Here is a 22,231-nt window from a genome sequence, read left to right as displayed (position 1 = left end):
ACCACTCAATAGTTGACTGCTTGGTCAGAGGAAGGGTCCCAACACGGCGGTCCAGTCCACTTGTGGAGGGTGTGAAGGGTATACAACACAATAGTTTGCCAGAGACTTCAATGGTTGCTGACTTGTTACACCACTTTTTTGTTGAGCAACCATGGAGAAATAGCTTTTGTTGCTGCGTAATGAGAACATGTTAGACTGGTTTGCCGCCTGAGAGGGTAAACAGGAGCATAACCAAATAACTCAGCAGAGACCACATGACTGGATCCTCCCTTCCCTGACAAACACTTTCCTTTTTCACCCCTCTAGACGTTACACGTAGACATATGAGACACTTAAAGATTCATTTTATTTCTGATCTGCAGTTGCCATCAGAGCAACTGAGGATATGAAGTATTTGGCCCCCAACACATGACCCACAGTAATGAGCTTACACGGAGCAACCACTGTCCCATTACACCAATTCAATGATACAAACAATACTTCCCATTGCCACTGCAAATGAACAAATAGCAATCATGACCTAATTGCATTTGGAGACATGCGTGCAGTATTTTATGAAGTAAATGTAACTTTAGTCATTGAATCAGTACTTCTATATTTGAGCAGCTGATGCCTAAGACAAGACAATCGTACTATGGACGAACATTTGACTCCATCATTTATGAAATAAATAATTGTCATGGGATGATAAAGTAGTACGATATCACAAGTCGTGCAAATCAGTTGTTTTCAGAAAAATAATCTTCGTCTCTTAGAAAATAATTCAAATTCCCATGTACTGTATTAAATAATTATGAAATAAATAGTTGTCATGGGATGATAAAGTAGTAAGATATCACAAGTCGTGCAAATCAGTTGTTTTTAGAAAAAGAATCTTCGTCTCTTAGAAAATGTAAATTCCCATGTACTGTATTGATTTAGTGTACATGATAGTTTTGCTCAACCTACCACGATAGTCGCCAGACAGCAGGTTTTACTACTGTAGCGGCGCCACCCGTCCAAAATCTAACCAATCAAATTCAAGAGTAGGTGGACCCACAGGTGAATTCAGCCAATCGGATTATTGCTGGTGGGTGCTTGGTGCCATAGCCACAAAGGCACAATTTGCTGCTGGTACAGTGTATCAGGCTGGCTAGGTGTTGACAACCCTGCTAATTGGCGTGGAGCTCCCATCGTGAATTTGATATTTTCCGAAATATTTTCGACTTTATTTCACCGCTGCGCGGGGAGGCAGTCCTGGATTTTGAGGTCTCTTCATGTTTTCAAACGCTGAAATTAACGTTGTCAGCAGGACAGTTTTCGAGCGAAGCGACCTTCAACTGACTTGAATAAACAAAGACTTTTTCTTTCTGTTTTACATTGACTACTTCCATTGTCCAGTGACGTCCGCGGCGGCCATGGGACCTTCCCAGCCTGGCATCTTTGGCATCTTTGGCATCTTTGGCATCTTGCTCTTATGCTTCTTAACTCTGACAGCCGGGTCAGATTTCCCTTTGAGATCCAAACCGTCCGGACAGGCAGCTTTTGCTCGGCATTCAAACCGAGCTGCCAAAATCACTAAGCGGTCTCTGCCGGCTTCTTCGCACCTCCACGCCGCAAGCCGGCGGAGCGCCTCCGGGGATGCCTCCTGTGACGCTCTCCAAGGATATGGATCCAAGTTGGACAACAACACCCACCATGTAAGTCACCGCTGCGACCGTTACCAGGGGTACCAGGTGTACCAGGTGTACCAGGTGTACCAAGTGTACCAAGTGTACCAGGTGTACCAAGTGTACCAAGTGTACCAAGTGTACCAGGTGTACCAAGTGTACCAAGTGTACCAAGTGTACCAGGTGTACCAGTTGTACCAGGTGTACCTTGACGTGTCCGTTTTCAGCATTCTATTACACTTCCCAAGTGCATGCAGGACGTGTGTGTATTACTATGTGTATTACATATTATTATGTTGTCATAAGCACAATATGAGCTCTTCCACACTCCACATCACCAACATGTTGCCTTCGGGAATGCAGCTGTCCGCTCAACCATAACTTTGGTATACAGAGCCGTTCTGCACTTTGACCTTTTTGCCAATACAGTAAGACACGACAATATGCTGCTACGTTCCTTGTGCTCCTATCTGCTCCTATCTGCTCCTGAAAATGGCCACAAGGAGGAGACCTTGTGACTGGCAGCGTGGCAGTTATTAGTTTTGAGTTGAGGAGTATTTTGTAGCTGTCAATATCAAAGGCTGATCTGGAGTCTGAAGTCTTTGTCTCCTAAATGACCAGCGGTCGGAATAACACCCTGTTCTGTGTGTGTTTAGTATACCTTCAAAGACCTCAGTGGATCCGTGTCACTGGCCTGGCTTGGAGATGGGACCGGGGTCAGTGTTCCTCACTCGTGTCACTTACACCAGCTTTTGACTTTCAGAATAATTAGTGCATGGTGAAGGTGCATCTTTGTTTCCGCAGGTCATGCTGGCTTTAACGACGTTTCAGGTTCCCTTCTTCATGATAAGACTTGGACAGTCAAAACTCTACAGGAGGTAAGTCAAACCACGAGGCCTGGAATTTGCATGAGATGTGACTGCAGCTTCACGTATGCCAGTGAGGACTATGGCAAGACCTTCTTGGATGTCACGGACCTCATCAACAACACCTTCATCAGGTCGGAGTTTGGCATTGCTATTGGCCCTGACAATTCTGGGAAAGTAAGAGAAGTTTCCAGAAACCTTGGTAGGAACCTCTCACCGCTTTCATCAGTCTGGGTTTTGTCCTTGTAGGTGATCTTGACAGGCGAGGTGTCTGGGGGTCACAGGTCACGCATATTTGTCTCTAACGACTTTGGGAAGACTTTCACCCACCAAGAACTGCCCTTCAACCTCCTCAGAGCCATCACCTACAATCCCGAGAATTCCAACGTGCTGCTGGGACTTAGCTACAAGGTAAGTTGGGAATGAAGGTGTATGATGATAATATTCCAAATACAAATATTGTGTTTCTTAGCTCAAACATTGGTTTGGTTGACAAATACTGATATTTCAATTCTGACTGATGTCATCGCCTCAAAACAACGTCCAACTAGCTCTGACTTGTCCAACGTCAGTACATTGGTGACATTTCACCACTCCTGGAGTATATCTTCTCAAGGGACAGTACTGAATGAATCAATGAGATATGGTTGCACTTTAGAGTAGTCAGTGTGCAGCTTGTATTCTGACAACATGTCCCAATGGGTCTCGGTGTCAATACTCAGTGCGAGCAAAATCCCCTTGGGCTGGAACCCCGTTTGGGGCTTTTCCAAAGTATCTGTAGAGTAATGTTTTATCTGCAATAGGCTAACTCATTTCTTTGGTGTCTTGGCTAAACAACAACTAGCAATTACAGCTAGTAGTTCAATCCTTTGGCATTGGTTCCTTAGCCGCTTTCAAAATCCAACACTGGGCTCAAGGGCCTTCCACTTGGCTTTTTCATTGCTGCAAAGCTGTCAATTATTATCCAAGTGTTGACATGGGTGCAGCCATTATGACTGCCATGGTGGTCAGCGCTGTTCTACGTGAAAGGAACTGTGTGATGCAACTGGCTGAACTCTGACCTGTTGAACCAATTACCATCTTTTCCTCAGGATGAGCTGTGGCTGACTGAAGATTTTGGCTCTAACTGGAAGAAGATCCATGACATGGTGTGTCTGGTGAAATGGTGAGAGACTCAGCTAATACGCCTGCGTGTTCGTCCGTATTCCCTCCGCATTCTTACAATCAAATATAGTATTTTCTTTGCACAAGAGAGAGAAGTAGGGATGCTCCCATCGTATCGGCCGATATCAGTGAAAAAGGACGGTATTGATATCGGCCGATACATGCCTTAAAACGCCGATCAGCTCCGCCCCCGCTGCAACATCCAGAACAAGCATGTCTGCCGCGTGGGGGACTTCCTGTCTTTGTGACAGTGATAGATGTTTGGACCCTGCAAAACTGGCCTCACCGGGTGGGGGGGCGGGGGCTTTGAAAGCTTTAGATTGGGGCGAGCACGTGGCAGGGTGTGGGGAGTTTGAGGCTTGTGATGTGATCCTCGGCCCCCCCGCTGTACTCGCAAGTGTGGGCAACATTTGGGGATGAGTACCGCCTCAGTACGGATTTGGGAGCATCCGGACACGATGTAGCACTTTCAGTGCAGGAGGAACGTTGGTCGTGTGCAGCCCTGTGTCGGACTCCGGATGATGCGTGACGACCGTGACCTGTGGCGAGCGAGCGTTTACGGCGTGCTGGAAACGTTGTGCACGCTGGTATTTTATCTCCTCTCCTGGGGAGGGCAGTCGGCTGCATCTGGCGTCAGAAGGCCGGCGCCCAGCAGAGGCGGATAAACCTGTTTTCCATTCAGGTGGAAGACTAGAAATAGAAAAGGTGACTTGTGGATGCCAGCATGTTGTTCCTGTTGTGGTAAAAGCAGCATATTGGCTTCGTTTGCTGGAAGTCAGCTATGACAGTAAACGTTACCAACATGGGTCCACGTCATGGAGCTGATTACTGTGGACTCTTCATGTATGTCGTACGTGGTATTTCCACTCCAGTACTCTCTAGTACACTAATACTGGCACAGACAAAGGCGAACACGTCGACAAGGATTCTCCTGGGACTTTTATTGCTGCACCTCCACAGTAAACCTGCTTGGCAGACTTTACAGCAGGCGTGTTGCTTACAAGGAACTTCCTTGTGTACCTCCTGAGTAACCTGGACAGGTGTGTGTCTTAGACTTGGTTGCCAGGTAGGCATTTTAATGCGCCTTCTGAAATAAAACATTCAGATTATGTCTCATCAGACCAGAGTATTTTCCCAGAGGCCTTTGGGGGTCATCAGCATGTTTGCTTTTGGTCCTGGAACTCTTCCATGCAGCTTGTTTTTGCCCGGTTTCTTGCTAATGGTGGCGTCATGAACTCTGACCTTAACTGAGGCGAGTGAGGCCGACTTTTGTGGCCAGCTCTTAGATGCGTCGTCACTGCGCTGTTGGGGTCATTTTGGTAGGCCGGCCATTCCTGTGTAGGTTCACCTTTGTTTTGGTATGTTGCGTATCTTGTATTGCGAGCAACCCTCCTCTCTGAAATACTCCCATCATGTGACTATAATTCCAGGGAGAGGAAAAATACCATCTTCTTTTCAAGCAATCGCAATGGATCCTGTAGTAAGTGTTTCATCCTTTCCATCTTGAGTTACCAACAACCACTGTTGATGTTAGCATTGCATTGCAGCACAAATCTCCATTCCTAATTTGCCCTTTTGTGTTATTGAGATGATCGGGGAGTGCTGGAGCTTAGGAGAACAACTGATTTTGGGAAAAGCATCACAACTGTCGCCACAAAAATCTACTCCTTCGGCCTGGGCGGGCGTTTCCTCTTTGCTTCTGTAATGACGGGCAAGGTGAGTCTAAAGTACCTTCAAATGAATACTTGGCATGTGCAAGAAAGAACTCAGGTCTGCTAAAATGACGCTATTTACCGTTTGACTGGTTTTTTGTTCCTCTGCAGGGCACTGAGAGGAGGATCCACGTGTCAGTGGACCAGGGAGAAACTTGGAATATGGCTCAACTGCCCGCCGTTGGTCACGAGCAGTTCTATTCCATCCTTGCAGCAAGTGATGAAATGGTCTTCATGCATGTGGATGATCCAGGAGGTCGGTCCACACTGCGGCTCCCTTTTTATACCGGGACATACTTCCGATGTCTGTGTGGTCTTATTTCCAGCCAGAACGGAACTTTGCGTTCCATTAGGTCAGGTCATTTTCTAGTTATTGATTATGTATGCTTGTGAAGGCTCCTCTTGTGATTTATCTTGACAAATACACCGACGGCACTGACTAACCGGCCTGGATTTGGCATGAGCGCTAGGGATGCCAGATGTCTGCGTACACCCAATGGTAGAGATCAGTAATGGAATAACAATACAATCAATAAATACATAATACATCACACTCACATTCATACCTATGGACAATTTGGAGGGGCCAATTAACCTAGCATGTTTTTGGAATGTGGGAGGAAACCGGAGTACCCGGAGAAAAGCCACGCATGCACGGGGAGAACATGCAAACTCCACACAGAGATGGCCGAGGGTGGGATTGAACTCGAGTCTCGTAGCTGTGAGGCCTGCGCACTAACCACTAGGGCTTCCCAGGCCGCACGTGGATGCTATGCTTCTACCTTCCCGCAGTACTTTTCCCAATGTAGACGCTACAAGGAATTCTTGGCTTCCTTATCACGATCCCGTTTGTCTTTTCCCTCCCAGATACTGGCTGCGGCACCATTTACGTGTCCGATGACAGAGGCACCGTTTACTCCAGGTCATTAGAACGCCACCTTTACACCACCACAGGAGGTGACACCGACTTCACTAACGTCACCTCCCTGCGAGGAGTTTTCATCACCAGCGTCTTGGCTGAAGGTACCCGTGCTTGCATGAAGGCCTGACCACAGCTCTCTACAGCCGTGTCACCTGGGACACTCGTGTCGGGGGCAGGGTGTGGGCCCAATGTTTCATTAGCTGCCGTGTGATATCTTAGTTTGTCTCTCCTGTCTGACCCGAACTATTCCTGTCTGATACTCCTGTAATCATCTATTAAAGATACAGTCAGTAATAATTGCTTCATTTCTACGTTTTCATATGTTTTGTCATGATTTGAATCCATATTTGCGTAGTGCGTGCATGATGCTTCCATAGGAGGAGCGTTGGCCGAGCGTGCACGTGCTGGAAAGGCTGTTGTGTCGTTCCAGATAACTCCGTGCAGTCCGTGGTGTCCTACGACCAAGGAGGGGAGTGGTCTCCTATTCAGAAACCTGCAAACAGCAAGTGTGATGCTACAGCTAAAGACCCAGAAGAGGCGAGCAAAGGAACAAGGAAGAAGCGTTAGCTTGAATGTAGGCTCTAACATTGTTTGTTTTGTTTTGACAGTGCAATCTCCATATCCATGCTGCCTACAGCATTGCCATGAGGCTCAACGTCCCCATGCTGCCACTGAGCGAACCGAACGCCGTGGGCCTCATATTAGCTCACGGTAATTATGAAACATCTCCATATGTTTATGGTTTTAGCTACTGTGCCAGGAACAGGAAGGAACATCGAACGTGCTGTTTGAGTTCCTGGCTAATAATATGAATAATATTGGGCTAAAGTAAAAAGGAAGGAACATCGAACGTGCTGTTTGAGTTCCTCGCTAGTAATACGAATAATATCGCAGTAACGAGGAAGGAACATGGAACATGTTGATATCTGATCATTTTGTGCATCTTTTCAGGAAGCGTCGGTGGTTCGATATCAGTGATGAACCCTGATGTCTACGTGTCTGATGATGGAGGCTACACCTGGATACAAGCTCTCGACGGACCCCACCATTATGCTATTCTGGACTCGGGGGGCCTGCTGGTGGCTGTGGAGCACAGTCCCAATGAACCGATAGACAAAGTCAAGTAGGTAGTCCATAGCGGAGCGGGCCTTTAGTTGGAACCAATCATTTGTCCTGGTCCTTTTTACTTGCTACAAGAGCGTTTTACTGCCTTTTCTTACGTTAAAGTCGGCATGCTTCCACTTTCTATGCCCCTTATCAGGCTCATGTGAGCGCTACATAGACACCAAGCTACGCCGCACATGAAAACACATTTTAAATACAAATTTGCCATAAATTAGCGTCAACATCCTGAAAGGTAGGCTGCACGGCGTAAAAAGTGGTTAGTATGCAGGCCTCGCAGCTAAGAAACCCCAGTTCGATTCCACCCTCGGCCATCTCTGTGTGGAGTTTGCATGTTCTCCCCCATCCCAAAATCCTGAAAATGAATGAATCCTGAAAGTCCCTTTTCCCAAATGTGTCTTTGGAGTTGAGCAGTAGATTGGGAAGCCTGGCCACTACGTGTTCACCCAGCGAGGCGCTCTGCAATCCATGAGTTGGCCTCAGTTCCCAACCTGGACACCCTCTGCTGATCTTCCAGGTTTTCCACCGACGAAGGGCAGTGCTGGCATCCATATACCTTCACCCAGGAGCCCATCTACTTTACAGGGCTTGCATCAGAGCCAGGGGCCCGCTCTATGAATGTCAGCATCTGGGGGTACAGAGACAGCTTGCTCAGCCAGTACTGGATCTCCATCACCATTGACTTCAGGGATCTCCTCACCAGAGACTGTGAGTGGGTGGAATTCCATTTCCAATGCTGCTGGTTTATAATCCAGCATTATAATGAAGCAAAGTCTTTTTGATCAGGCGTGGACCGTGATTATGTTCAGTGGTTGGCCCACTCTGATGACATCAGCAACCCCAAGGATGGCTGCATGCTGGGCTACAAAGAAAAATATCTGCGTCTCAGGAAGGACTCCGTTTGCTGGAATGGCCGAGATTATACCATCACCACTCAACCAACGCCTTGCCCGTGCACACTGGATGACTTCCTGTGGTATGACTTCATCATCTGATAGATGTCTGCACGTTTATTTTACCATCATTAGAATAACCGCTGACGGTCGTATCAGAGCAATCTGGTCTGGGATCAGCTCTCCATCTGTTTTCCTGCCAATATTGATATCGGCATGCAAGTCTTGATCTTGAGACTTGATCAATCCCAGCTGTCCTCCACGGAGCAACAAGCTAACAGCTCAGTATAGCGCCGACGAGGCGCATGTGAAAACAAACAAAAAAGGCAACAGAAGCAAAGTTTAGATGAACTTGATTCTACCAGGTGACAACCTCTCTCACAAATCCATCATAGTCCTCATCTTCTCCTCATCTTCTGTCTTCACCTTCCTGATGCCACGTGGCTGACTGCAGTGACTTTGGATATTACCGCAAGGAGAACAGCTCCGAGTGCCTGGAAGAGCCAGATCTGAAAGGCAAAGTGCTGGAGTTCTGTCTGCATGGCAAGGAGGAGCAACTGCTGACTCATGGGTAATCTTCATATTTTAGCCCCCCGGACGTTGGACCGTGTCAGGGTCAGGTTATGCTGATAGGTTTTCATAAGTACATTTCAAAGCAGAGGAACGTGAAATGAACAAGCAACCAGGGCTACCAAGGGCTACCAAGGGCTACCAAGGGCTACCAAGGGTGACCAAGGGCTACCAGGAACACAAGACTTTTCAATCTGAAATAATAAATGTAACAAATGATAGATAAATGCAAGTACAACAGACTGCATTGCTTACCCAATCAGCGCTTCTCCTCTTCTGATGGCACCACATGATCCTGACGTCACACGTGCTTTTCCGTGTCCAGCTACAGGAGGATCCCCGGAGACAAGTGTGAGGGAGGACAGACTCCTGAACGGAAAGAGATTGACCTCAGTAAGAGGTGTGTGAGTGACCTGCTGGGCCATGAACTCCAGGTCAGCACCGCCGCCTGCGTCCGTCGTGACCTTTTGGGATTCAGTTCCCTACCTCATATATGGTTTTTACAGGGAGAAGGCCACTCCTCCAGATCTGGAGCCATTGTGGCAACAGTTGTCATCATCATGCTACTGAGCGCTGTCGCTGGAGTTGTCTTCATCAAGAAATACGTCTGCGGTGGCAGGTTAGATCTTTCCTCTCCACCAGCGCATGCTGTAGTTACTGTAGGTTGTTTTGGTTACCCTTTGCTGGCTAGTTTGGTTGGTTAACCCATCCATCCATCCATCCATCCATCCATCCATTTTCCTCCGCTTATCCGGGTCCGGGTCGCGGGGGCAGCAGTCTCAGTAGGGAAGCCCAGACTTCCCGGTCCCCGGCCACCTCCTCCAGCTCCACCGGGAGGACACCAAGGCGTTCCCAGGCCAGCTGTGAGACATAATCCCTCCAGCGTGCATAGAGCGTGCAAAGCGGCATAGAAAGTGGATTAATAAGCAATGCTGGTGCACTTTCAAATGTTGATTGTCCAACTAATATTAATAATATTATAACTAATATTATTATGACATTTTGTCAGACCAAATAAACCATTGTCATTATCCATCCATCCATTTTCTATGCCGCGTATGCTGGAGCCTATCCCGGCTGACTTGGGGTGCGAGGTGGAGTACACCCTGGACTTTTCATTTCCCATTCCCATCATTAGCTGACAAGGAGCATAACCTGTATGTTGGTGGGGGTGGCGCTACATTGGAAAGCTAGCGCCCTTTGGGCAAACAAGGTCTTTGAGAAAGGGGGGGGGGTTCCTGAAGTTGTTTGGAGCAAGCTAACAGCATTTGAACGTTTGCCTCCAGGTTCTTGGTCCACAGGTACTCGGTGCTGCAGCAACATGTGGAGGACAACACGGCCGAGGTCATGGATGAGCCACTGGACAGCGACCACGCTGGAAATGGAAAGGTGGACTTCCACGACGACTCTGATGAGGTAGGCTAACGTTTACATCGATTCCCGGATGCAGAGGACCACGTTGATACATTTGGCATGTTGGAGACGTTCCAACCAACCGAGGTCAATAGATGCTGACCTACGTGAAGAACATCGAGATCTTACTTTGGCCTTGTAGCTGACAAATTAGTGTAATATCTAATAATAATACATTTCTACAATATGCCCAATATGCCCAGTGTAATATCTAATAATAATACATTTCTACAATATGCCCAATATGCCCAGTGTAATATCTAATAATAATAATACATTTCTACAATATGCCCAATATGCCCAGTGTAATATCTAATAATAATAATACATTTCTACAATATGCCCAATATGCCCAGTGTAATATCTAATAATAATAATACATTTCTACAATATGCCCAGTGTAATATCTAATAATAATACATTTCTACAATATGCCCAATATGCCTAGTGTAATATCTAATAATAATACATTTCTACAATATGCCCAATATGCCCAGTGTAATATCTAATAATAATACATTTCTACAATATGCCTAATATGCCCAGTGTAATATCTAATAATAATACATTTCTACAATATGCCCAATATGCCCAGTGTAATATCTAATAATAATACATTTCTACAATATGCCTAATATGCCCAGTGTAATATCTAATAATAATACATTTCTACAATATGCCCAATATGCCCAGTGTAATATCTAATAATAATACATTTCTACAATATGCCTAATATGCCCAGTGTAATATCTAATAATAATACATTTCTACAATATGCCTAATATGCCCAGTGTAATATCTAATAATAATACATTTCTACAATATGCCCAATATGCCCAGTGCCGGGAGGAAAAGCAAAGGAGCTGGGGCCTGAAATGGCCCATCAAAGGTTTTTCTTTGTGTCTTTGGCCTTTTGAAGCGACATACTGTAATTAGCCATGCTAGCCCAGGGATTGAGGATCATCGTTGGCCACCTGATATCGTATGAGCTAAGCGTTAGCTGCTGCTGTGTTTGCCAAGCGGAGACGTGCAGGTAAATAGTTTATGAGGGCTGGCCACAGACAGGATCCATCACAATGTCAACTGGTCAGATGAGATGCAATTCTTACCGCCAAACATCTGCTCAGGCAGGACCTGAAGGTGCGACTGTGGTCATGACATGACAGGAGGATCTTTGTCATCTGGTTTTGGCTAAATGTTTTTATTTCCATTCTCTGCCAGGACTTGTTGGAATAGCAGGTATAGCCTGTTAATCCACTCAGCAGCAAGCTAGCCTAGCTGCTGACGGCAGCCTGTCTCCAGCCACTTCCTGTCATCACGTATGATCTTTGACCTCAGCTAGCACACGGACGGCCTGTGTCGCTCTGCCGTCTTCTGGAAGCACAATGAATGTATGCCGACTCCCTGAGCGTACCATATGTTTGGGTGTAAATTGCTGACGTTTATTTATTATTACATGGATGCAAGACCTGAGTCAGGCCAAGAGAAACTAACTCCTGACCAAAGCATCACCGTCCTGCCTCGGCTACCACTTGGCAAGCGTTCCGAAAAATACTCGTCCTTTCTCTGCACTCTGTCTGTATGTCGTCCCATCAAAGGTGATATTGGCTTGGCAGGCGACTGATGGGTAACGACCCTCCCCAATCTCTCCCCAATCTCTCCCCAATCTCTCCCCAATCTCTCCCCAATCACTACAACAGACAGCTACTTTGTCTTCCTGCCCCCAGTGGCCAGGATGGGACTCTTTTGGGCCTGCTAGTCTGTGGCTCGTTCCTTTGTTTGTTGCTTTGGCTTTCAAAAGCAGCCTCAACGTGTCTCAACGTTTAGATACACGTAAAAGACATCTTTAATATCTGCAACCTTGCCAGCTGCCCTGTCGGATAAATGAAGCCTCCACAGAAATATCTGAACTTCACCTGCTAAAAGCTTCAACGCCACACTTGACCAAAGTACGTGGCTGTCGTACCGTCGTCATCTCAGCACTCGTAGTCGTCTGTAATGATTTCATCTGGTTTGTACCAAAGCTTTAGAATCTGCACGGCGCAAGTCGTAGCGGATACATCTGTACTTTCATAGCATCACTTTCAAATGTCTTAGAAACACACAGGAAGAATGACATGACAATATTGTAGGATGTAGAAAGTACGTCAATAACAAAACTCTCTTAGGTTTTGGCCCCCAGTTTGTTTGTCCCATGTTTGTCATGCCAATTCTATTTGGGATTAGCAAAGGGTGCAGTAAACGTGCTGCGGCGGTATGCGTGCCCCCCTCACCAGGGGGAGTACGGTTCCGTAAGAACAGTGAAGGATAAATGATGTTTCATATAAACTTGCATTGAACTGCACGTAGTCCCCCAGTTGGTGTCCACGCCTCAGAATGAGAGCATTGTGGTACTTTGGTAAAGGGCTCATGGAAAGATGGAAAGATGGAGAGATGGAAAGGGGCAGAGAGCTGGTATTCCATGACTAAGTCATGCTATCTTTTTCTTACAATGTGACGCATCACGTGCTTACGTGTTGTAGATACAGTATGCAGGCTTCCATCTTCCCGTCTGCTGCTTTTCCTTGGATTTATCAATAAATGATCCTGTTTCTCTGCTTGTGGCTCCTGTGAATGAATTTATTATATTTGATATTTAAACTGACATTTATTTTGTAGCACTTGGTTGATGATATTTGAGCTAAATCTTACCGTCTTCAATAAATCCAATTAGTTTTGGTTTTTGGGTACACAGCAAATCTGTACTCTTGCTGCTGTGCAATACAAATTTCCCCACTGAGGGACGAATAAAGGCATATCTTAATCTTAATCTTAATCTTAAATCATACACATATCATTTCAAATGCGCTTCGGACATGCAGGCAATGGATCTTTGCAATATTCCAACCCAGATGAACCTGCTGAATTTATGCCGTCAGTGGGGCGCCGCAGACGTTTCATTGGGGTGGCCAAAATGGAGCACGAACACCCCGTTCCCGTCTTCACGCTAGACTCCTTGCTTTCCATTCATCCGTACGATCCCAACTCGTCCTGTTGGGACAATCTCATCCAATCCAATCCAATCAGGAGTTGCGTACAGGACACTATTTATGTTCAAAGCAGGTGTTTATTTGCCACGACTCAACAAAATGTTGTCATCACAAGACCACGCCCCCTACCAGTGTTCATATTCTGTACAAGAAACCGCCCTCGCCATCGAAGAAATCCCTCCCAACTTGCACCACAGGCGGAGGCTTGTCCGTCTTCCACTGCTCCATCTCTTCCTCGGACAGCACCCGACCACGCCAGCACCCGTCCTCCTCTTCCGGGTTGCTCTTGTTGGACCGAGTGTCGTCTCCGGCCGGCGTCCTACCTGGGGGGTCTTTGGTCTTTCCAGACGTCCAGCCAGCGGTCGGACCTGCGACAGCTGAAGAAGCTACAGCCAAGGACTTGGAGTCCGGGCTCGTGTCTCCACGTAGCGTATGGGCAGCCACGGGAACCAGACCATTGTTTGGATCTCCTGGGGGGAGCACGGCTGCTGAGCGGCCTCCGTGCCTCTTCGTTCCGCTCTTCTCTCCCCCGGACCCTGAAGGCAACACAACCCGAGCATCCTGCTGGGTTTTCCTGTCTGGGTCTGGGCTGAACCTGCTCTTCAGCACTCTGACAATCACATCGGGGGAGACGGAGAAGCCTTCAGCCAGACGCTGGACCGACCACTCGCCTGGCTGCTCCTGTCCGAGATATCTGGAACGACACGGAACCCGTTTAACTGGGGGGGGGGGGGGGGGGGTCAAAACTCCTCAACTCTTCACCTTATCTGCTCAATTGCTAGCCAGGTCAGCTTCCTCTCCGGAGCCCCTGAAGGCATCATCTTCCTCTTGATCATGTGGTACTTGATAGTCTTTCGGGTCTTCTTCCTCTGTCTGAGCAACCATAAGGAATGAAACCACACTTGTAGACGCATCAGATGTTTGGAGAACACTCACGCCAGCAATGTCTCCAGCTGGTCCCCCACGTCCTCCATCATGAAGCCTTCATCTTCTTCTCGGTGGAACTGTTTGCGCACAGCATCCTTCTCCATCCGTCCCTTGCTGGCACCTCCGCTGCTAAATCGGCCGAACATGAGGGGAACCTTGCGACCGCATGCCGACGGCGGTGCTACTGTTCGAGCCCCAAGCGTGGCCAGCACGGCGGTCACGGGGAGCCGTCCGGCCATGATTACGGCCCGAGTGACGGCGGACTGCTCAAGATGACTCTTAAAATGTTAGGAGGCCGAGTGGAGCTGTACGCGACACCATTAACACTCTGGTTGCGTCCCGTAAAGGCAACACGGTGTTCTTCTTCTCTTTCTGGCGGCTGGCAGGCAGCTTTTTGCTGTGCGGTAGCGCCACCTTCTGGACAGGAGTGGGGACAACCCCACCCCTTCTGAGATCCATCAAGTCCAGCTTTTCTTACAGATGAACATATATATATGTGTGTGTGTAAGATATACAACCCTGGGCGGATGCGCGCAAAGAATGCTGGGATATGATGTACTGATGTACCACGAAGGTTGGCGGGAATGCAGGCTTCTTCCCAACGGAGAAGGAGGACACATTTGTAGGTCGCATTTGGATGAGCCTTCGCGCGGCACTATGACGTCATGCAGCCTACAATTGCGCACTTTGAGGATGCAGACACAGCCAATGTATGCTCGTCATGTGTCAAGGAGTCGCTGAGCACCTCCCCCCGAGCGCAGTTCTTTCATTTGCGCCATTTTGTTCGCTCACTTTGTTGATTGGGCTTTAGCGAGCTGCACTGGAGCCAATCAGAGGGGAACCGGACAGCGACTACACGGTAAGGCAGACCCAATTGAAGGCGTTGGTAGTTGTCAGCACGGATTGGTTTGCTGCGGACCAACCAAATTACTAACCCCGCTAAGTGCACAAAATCAAATGACACAGTTTTGACCACCGCTGTTTACCCACGCTTGACCCGGAGACTAGTTAGCGTTGCCGGTCGTGCGGAGGAACAGCTTCTCGTCGCCCAGCTAACGTCTAGCTAGCATGCTTAGCTAGCGTGTTGAAGCTCAAACAAAGAGAATACGGACAAGGCTAACATTTAGCAACCTTCGGCGGCTTCCAACGAAGTACCAAGGACTACTGGACGCAACCAGTACATTATCGGGGGAAATTCATTCGCATTTCTCCCTTACGGGGCACCTTAACTGGTGCTACTGGCTTGCATTTTATTTAGCTTCAGCGCCATGCAGTCATCCTGCTCTCAATCAACCCCGTTGTCAAAATATCTCAATACTTGCGGGATTTTAAATCGATTCAAGAATTCAAGAAATACAGTACAAAAAATACATTGTACAAGAACTACAGCAAATATTCTTCACACAGCTTTTTGCCGTGCCAAATGAAAACACCTCTAGTTGAACACATTACACTCAACTCAGTGAGGCATACATTTATAGACTATTTAAGATATTTTATATTTATCATGGATTTACTTAGTAGAAATAAAAAATAAGCTTTTTTTTTTTAAAGCTTTGGCTTTACCAACCTTTGTGTTATTATTGGTGGCTGCCATCAACATTGCATGGCATCCTTTTGCTCTGTTTTTACCATATTTGCTGTTGTTTAAATGTTATTGAATTTCTGCAGCTCTGCAATGACAAATGAGCCATAGTCCGCCGATGGCCCCTGGGCCACACTTTGGCCACCCCCACCCTTGTGGTCCTTCGTCAGGGTGGGGCTTGTTGGCGGGGCGAGCAATGGTCTCTCTCCCTGTCGCTGAACAAAACCCCGCATGGAGTCATCATCAGATGCACTCAGTGTTCAACTTGCTGTTATTTTCTGTTATTTTGACATTCCGCTTTCTCGCGCGTCTTCAAACCTCTGCTTCTTTGGTCGTTGTCTGACTGGGTGATGTAAGTACATTGGTGGCGTTAGCGATGGCTCAAGGTGGTCAAATTATTCAAGTAGTCATTGCAGCCCTAATACATTTCCATAGCATGAGCTTCTATTCAACACTGCTTCCATAAGACAACGCTATACGTCTATACGTGGTAGCCAGTAGGGTTTCAACCAAACCAGCGAGCACCATCACACACTGTCCGTGGTTGAGGGCAGGGCAAGTTGAAATGGATGAACACAGACGTATCCTGCCGCTTGGTTGGTGTGTTGCTGCCATTTTTGGCCCATCGCCGAACCTAGCACCGGCAGAATGGGAATGTCAGAAATGTTGCTAGGCTAACCTTCTGGTTATACCTAAATACCTATTTTGCCCCACAGCAAAGCATTGGATAAGCAGCTATGGAGCAGTACACCGCTGCCACCACGGCTACAGGAGAGCAGATTGTAGTACAAACGGCCAATGGACAGATCCAACAGCAGGTGAGCTCAGGTTAACTCTTTTCCATCTGAATACTCACACTACAACCTGTGTTAATAGTACTTGACAATTCATCCTTCTTCCTTGAAGCTCTCAGGTGCCCAAACATGACAAATCAGTGTTTTCTCTGCCAGCTATTTCTGTGAGATTTCATGATCCTGCCTTACCTGTTGCCTGCAGACTCAGGGCACAGTGACGGCTGTGCAGCTGCAAACAGAATCACCAGTGGTGACGGCCTCAGGCCAGCAGGTGCAGACACTCCAGGTAGTGGTGTATTTGCCGCCCTGTGGTGGTGTCATGACCTTGTTGTCAGCCGGTATTAGGGCTGGGCGATATATCCATGTTGCCAAATATTCATATCCATTTTAAACACAATATCAAAAACAAGCATATGGTTCATATGGATATAGCCTGGATTTGATATTTCAAGATATGTTATGGCAGCTTTGTGTCCCCTGCAGCATTTTCAGTGTTTGTTTAATAGTGCTTTTTTATTACTTCCTTATTGTTTTTGTGCCATAGCGACCCCTCTAGCAAGTGTGCACCTATGGATGTTCATCTCGTTACCTTTGTAGCTGGCCGCTTGCTCCATTGTTTACACTTGGGAGCAGCTGTTAGCTTTGAGCACCCCTCTCTACGCAACATGACGGGGATATCCTATGAGACATGGAGGAGAGGCCGCATAGCGGGAGTCAACAGTGAAAAGGACGGTATAAATGTTTCTGTGTAAAGACGCTATCAAGCATGTTTACCGTCCGTCGTCATGGGGAACGTGAGATGGAAGCGCTAACACCGCTAACACTGCTGCAGAGAGACTAGCGTGAGTGCAGCATGGTTGCACTGAAGATTGAACATCATATTAACGTTTTCTATATTTATTAAAAAAGAATATACTATTTCATTCAACCACTATTTTTGTATAAGATTGTTTACATATACACACAAATTTGGCTTTGACGTTTGTCTAAATTCAGATCAAGATATATGGTATATGGCTATTCTAGCTAAATATATGGGGATATTAGTTTTGGTCCATATCGCCCAGCCCTAGCCAATATGCATTTTTTGCATGCTACAACCAGTGCTGAATTTGTTTTATGTTTATGTACCGTCTGTGTGCTGTTTGCCTCATGCTCTCGCCCCCAGCATGTTTTACATCGTCTGAAGTGCATGCTGCTGACTCGGCACGGACAGTCTTAACCTTGATCACGGAATATTACTCAAAAGAGAGCAATAATGCGTATGTATGAAAGACTGACCCCTTTACTTCTTTAAGCACATGGGGTATACATTTCTGTAAACACTGTAATGGTGGATAGGCATAATATATCCAGGTAACATTTAAACCTGACTTTTCTCATCACCAACGCAGGCTGGTCATCGTTTCTGTTCTAGATAATGACTTCTTGTCATCCTGTGGGAGTTTGTCCCGTGATGGTACTTCAAATGTGCATAACTTTAGTGCAATCTGCAGTGTCTTTTTTTTGGACTTTAATGAATAATACACACCCATTAATTTAACCTTGTCTTCCGCGCCAACCTCCCAGAGACGATGGGAATGTATGGCTGACAGGGTTCACTTCATTCAAGACTTCATAGAGCAAACGCACCCAAGGGTCCTTCTTCCTGCCTGTCTAGAGGCCAGAAAGAGGAAAACAGATATGCATGCAGCTGGCAAAATTACCGACTTCATTTTCATTTATTGTGTGGTTCATTCATTCATCACACAACTGCCCTTTTTCTAAATGAGAAATGTTGTCGTCTTCTAATCTCCTGACACCCCTAAAAAGAAGTGAATGTTTATGATAGCCATTATGCTTGTTCATAAAAAGACCGGCTAACCATGAAAGGGGACCTATTATGCTCATTTTTCCACCCTTTGTACTGAGTTGTGGTCTCCTATAGAGCAGCTACACACAATAACCCGCACAGAAAACTCTTTAGATCTTCCAGAATCTGCACCTATTCCAGCTGGATTTCCCTAGATTTGTACTTCCTGCCAAACGCTGTTTTCATTTATTCCACATACGGCCCGCCTCCATGCATGCCCACCCAAAGTGCCTCCTAACTATGACCATATAAGGAAGTCAGCCCCTCTGTGACATCACAAAGGAGCAGGTTTACCACGCCTTATGAAACCCAGCATTTTGAGCCATCCCAAACTTCTTTCAGGGCTCCCATCCAAACTTTGGTATGGTTAACTACTACTACTACTACTACTACTGTACTTAATACTACATACATTGGTACTACAGTTCTAGGTCAGAATGGTTCAACACCGGAATACTACATTGGTACTACAGTTGTAGGTCAGAATGGTTCAACACCAGAATACTACATTGGTACTACAGTTCTAGGTCAGAATGGTTCAACACCGGAATACTACATTGGTACTACAGTTGTAGGTCAGAAAGGGGGGGAAGGCATCATAGGTCCCCTTTTAAATCCCATTTGGTGTCTTTTTTATTCCAAGCCAAGGTGTTTTATATTTCATTTCTTAGATGCAAGCAGGTGATCAGAAGAGGAGAAGCATTTATTCTCTGGAAAAAATGCTGCAAATAATCATTGTCCCTCTTTTATTCCGCATCTTTGTTCTGCTCTCGTCGAAAGCTGCCCTTCCACTTTCCGTGCTGCTGTGACAGTTGTCCTTCTCTGTAGGTTCAAGGGCAACCTCTGATGGTCCAGGTCAGCGGTGGGCAACTCATCACGTCATCCGGACAACCCATCATGGTGCAAGCCATGTCAGGGGGTCAGGGTCAAACCATTATGCAGGTTCCTGTGTCTGGAGCTCAGGGACTACAACAGGTGAGGCATGAAGCTCACTCTGTAGATGATTTGTGATCACGATGCTTGTCGATATTCCAGGCCACGGTTGTAAACACACGATTGGATGTGTGTGCATTTGGCAAAAAGGGAGTTGTTTGCGTGATTGGAATTCCGTCTGTGTGCGCCATTGTGTAGATTCAGCTGGTGCAGCCAGGTCAGATCCAATTGCAAGGTGGTCAGACCCTCCAGCTCCAAGGCCAGCAGGGTCAGCCCCAGCAGATCATCATCCAGCAACCCCAGGCAGCCATCACAGCCGGACAGAACCAGGTATTAAATATGAGCCAACACCCTTTCAAGTCTAAAATGACTTGCTCTATTTATTTTGACCTCCGGTCTTCCAGGGTCAGCAGATCAGTGTGCAGGGCCAGCAGGTTGCACAGACGGCTGATGGACAGACCATCGTCTACCAGCCTGTCAATGCAGATGGTACCGTCCTGCAGCAGGGTAAACTCCACTCGTACCTTCATTACTCAATGCTGTTGAGCTGTCCTGTTAATGAAGATGTGTACTTGTCAGGAATGATCACAATTCCGGCAGCTAGCTTGGCAGGTGCTCAGATCGTACAGGCAGGAGGTGCCAACACTAACACGACCAATAGCCAGGGCACTGTGACCGTCACCCTGCCCGTCTCTGGCAACATGGTCAATGCAGGTGGAATGGTCATGGTAAGACCCGGTGCAGAGGTACCCAACATCTTGTTCTTGTCATCTTGTTCCTCACTTAATCACTCAGGAGGCGTGGGTGTGCTCACAGAGCATCAAAAATCAACTTCTCACATTTTTTCACTTAGCTGTTAAACCTTCCTTACATTAAAGCCGTAAAATACAAGCTCAAATCCACGTCATCGATGGCACACACTAGCACACAAGCTAACCCTGCTAGCTTCCATTCACACGTTTATGGCCGTTTCAACCTGTGGAGGTCGGGAGTGTTTACGGTCTTTCACTAATAATACTGCTGACTGCTTATCAGTCAGTGCACACGACTGCTGCCTTTCCTGGCATCGGAACTAACGACGATGTATTGGTCTGGGTTTCAAATCAGATGGTGCCTGGAGGTGGTGGAGTTCCCACAATGCAGCGTATCCCTCTACCAGGAGCTGAGATGCTTGAAGAAGAGCCCCTGTATGTAAACGCCAAGCAGTACCATCGTATCCTGAAGCGAAGACAGGCCCGAGCCAAACTGGAGGCTGAGGGCAAGATCCCCAAAGAAAGGAGGGTAAGTGAGGTTCATTCGTCATCGTGCCAGACTATGAACAATCAGCAGAGCGTGGTCATGAATGACGGTCATGAATGACGGTCATGAATGACGGTCATGAATGACGGTCATGAATGACGGTCATGAATGACGGTCATGAATGACGGTCATGAATGACGTAATGGTCACCGGTGCTTCTCTCACCGCTATTCTGTGTTTCAGAAATACCTTCACGAATCTCGCCACCGCCATGCCATGCAGCGCAAGCGAGGAGACGGTGGCCGTTTCTTTTCACCCAAGGAAAAGGAAGAAATGGCCTTGGCACTGGCCCAGGTAAGATCAGTGATGAAATGAGTGTTTTATCCATCAGCCCGTTTCTATTTTTATCAATCCTTTTTCTCCCACAGCAACAGCAGGAAGCGGTGCAAGCCGCCGCCGATGAGACGGTGGCTCAGATGATCCGGGTCTCATAGCATCTCTCCCCAGCATCATCACTTCTTTTTGTGACCTCTGCTCTGCCTTCATCCCATCTGTCACATCTTTGCTTCTTCTGGTCTTCCAGGCAGCAGGCCAGCCCTGTCATGGAAATCTCTCGTCAGTCGGCCTCATATTGACAAATGCTTCCTTGGTCCAAGCAGCTATTTATTTTCACGTGTTGAACTGGGGCCTTCCATACGGAATTACGTGAAGTTAGACACGGATATGCTTTCATTCAATGGCAGGAGAATTGGAAATGGTACAACATTTTTTCTCAGAGACTCATTAACTTGATTATGCATCAGTGTTGAATTTGTATCATATCATTTATGTCATGTTCTGTACTTTGGACTTTTTTTTTCTTCCACCCATGTTCCGTGTGGAATAACCTGACATCAACTGAGCAAAACATTTGAAATGTGATACTGTTGTAAGAATCTTGTATATTGGTTGTTTTTATCCCAAATTGTACTTACAACTAATTTTAACATTTTTAAACCCATTTTATACAGTCTAATTCTTGGCGGTAAAGTTCTTCTATCCTTATTTACTTCCTGGCCCAAAAAAGTCACACAAATACGGCACACATTCTCTTGTACTGATGACATGACGTTAGGACCGCTGCCCGAGTTTCCTTCCCTGGGATCTTTTCCACCTGCTAATTATGCAATGGATAGTTTCAGGAATCTCCTTACGTGTTATCTCACGCTTGCTGCATGCCAGTAATGAAACAGGAAGAGTACGGAGGAGAAGGTAAACGCAGCATCATTTAGGCCAAAAACGTCTTTCACCCACCCAGTAAATATCCAGTATTTGCTTAGTGAACTGCTGCTGGTGACCTTTTTGTGGCCAGGAATTGTAGTTAATACTTACAATGGTGTCTTTCAACCCATGAGTGGATGCAAATGTTTTTATACGTACAAGCATTACTGATTTCATACACACACACACACACACACACACACACACACACACACACACACACACAGAAACACTAGTGGTTGGACACCTCAGCTAATTAAACCATTTGTGACCACATCGTGTGTTGAATAGTATTTTCTAA

The 22,231-nt window shown here is 46.7% G+C and overlaps 3 protein-coding genes across 13 annotated transcripts; 2 read left to right on the top strand and 1 right to left on the bottom strand.

The window, feature by feature from the left end:
* Positions 1-1,084: 1,084 nt before the first annotated feature.
* LOC131137005 (sortilin-like) lies at positions 1,085-12,925 on the top strand. 3 transcript variants are annotated; one of them, XM_058084445.1, is made up of 20 exons: positions 1,087-1,679; positions 2,306-2,365; positions 2,454-2,527; positions 2,590-2,692; positions 2,765-2,926; positions 3,607-3,680; positions 5,110-5,159; positions 5,268-5,395; positions 5,503-5,647; positions 6,259-6,414; positions 6,744-6,850; positions 6,922-7,024; positions 7,265-7,436; positions 7,953-8,143; positions 8,222-8,411; positions 8,783-8,899; positions 9,224-9,332; positions 9,405-9,517; positions 10,185-10,314; positions 11,533-12,923. In XM_058084445.1, exons 1-20 carry the CDS (start codon positions 1,398-1,400, stop codon positions 11,545-11,547), a joined length of 2,481 nt encoding a protein of 826 aa, XP_057940428.1. In that variant the 5' UTR covers positions 1,087-1,397; the 3' UTR covers positions 11,548-12,923. The 3 variants fall into 3 exon arrangements, with proteins under 3 accessions (XP_057940427.1, XP_057940428.1, XP_057940426.1); XM_058084443.1 differs by having other exon boundaries at positions 1,090-1,248; positions 1,381-1,679; positions 9,224-9,517; positions 11,533-12,924; XM_058084444.1 differs by having other exon boundaries at positions 1,085-1,679; positions 5,110-5,156; positions 9,224-9,517; positions 11,533-12,925.
* A 468-nt stretch (positions 12,926-13,393) lies between these two features.
* Positions 13,394-14,685, bottom strand: LOC131137496 (neugrin-like). The gene is made up of 3 exons (XM_058085519.1): positions 14,277-14,685; positions 14,103-14,213; positions 13,394-14,034 (listed from the first exon to the last, which is right to left on the bottom strand). Exons 1-3 carry the CDS (start codon positions 14,504-14,506, stop codon positions 13,476-13,478), a joined length of 900 nt encoding a protein of 299 aa, XP_057941502.1. The 5' UTR covers positions 14,507-14,685; the 3' UTR covers positions 13,394-13,475.
* Positions 14,686-14,781: 96 nt separating this feature from the next.
* Positions 14,782-22,192, top strand: LOC131137495 (nuclear transcription factor Y subunit alpha-like). 9 transcript variants are annotated; one of them, XM_058085511.1, is made up of 10 exons: positions 14,882-15,126; positions 16,569-16,670; positions 16,849-16,935; positions 19,327-19,473; positions 19,630-19,761; positions 19,836-19,938; positions 20,011-20,177; positions 20,539-20,712; positions 20,914-21,024; positions 21,099-22,189. In XM_058085511.1, exons 2-10 carry the CDS (start codon positions 16,590-16,592, stop codon positions 21,162-21,164), a joined length of 1,068 nt encoding a protein of 355 aa, XP_057941494.1. In that variant the 5' UTR covers positions 14,882-15,126; positions 16,569-16,589; the 3' UTR covers positions 21,165-22,189. The 9 variants fall into 9 exon arrangements, with proteins under 9 accessions (XP_057941493.1, XP_057941492.1, XP_057941494.1 ...); XM_058085513.1 differs by having other exon boundaries at positions 14,888-15,126; positions 16,849-16,932; positions 20,011-20,159; positions 21,099-22,188; XM_058085512.1 differs by having other exon boundaries at positions 14,888-15,126; positions 20,011-20,159; positions 21,099-22,188.
* The last annotated feature ends 39 nt before the right edge of the window (positions 22,193-22,231 follow it).

Source organism: Doryrhamphus excisus, chromosome 10 (genome assembly GCF_030265055.1).
Source record: "Doryrhamphus excisus isolate RoL2022-K1 chromosome 10, RoL_Dexc_1.0, whole genome shotgun sequence".
Lineage (NCBI taxonomy): Eukaryota > Metazoa > Chordata > Actinopteri > Syngnathiformes > Syngnathidae > Doryrhamphus > Doryrhamphus excisus.
Note: the sequence above shows the minus strand (reverse complement) of the source record. Positions and strands in the feature narration are given on the sequence as shown.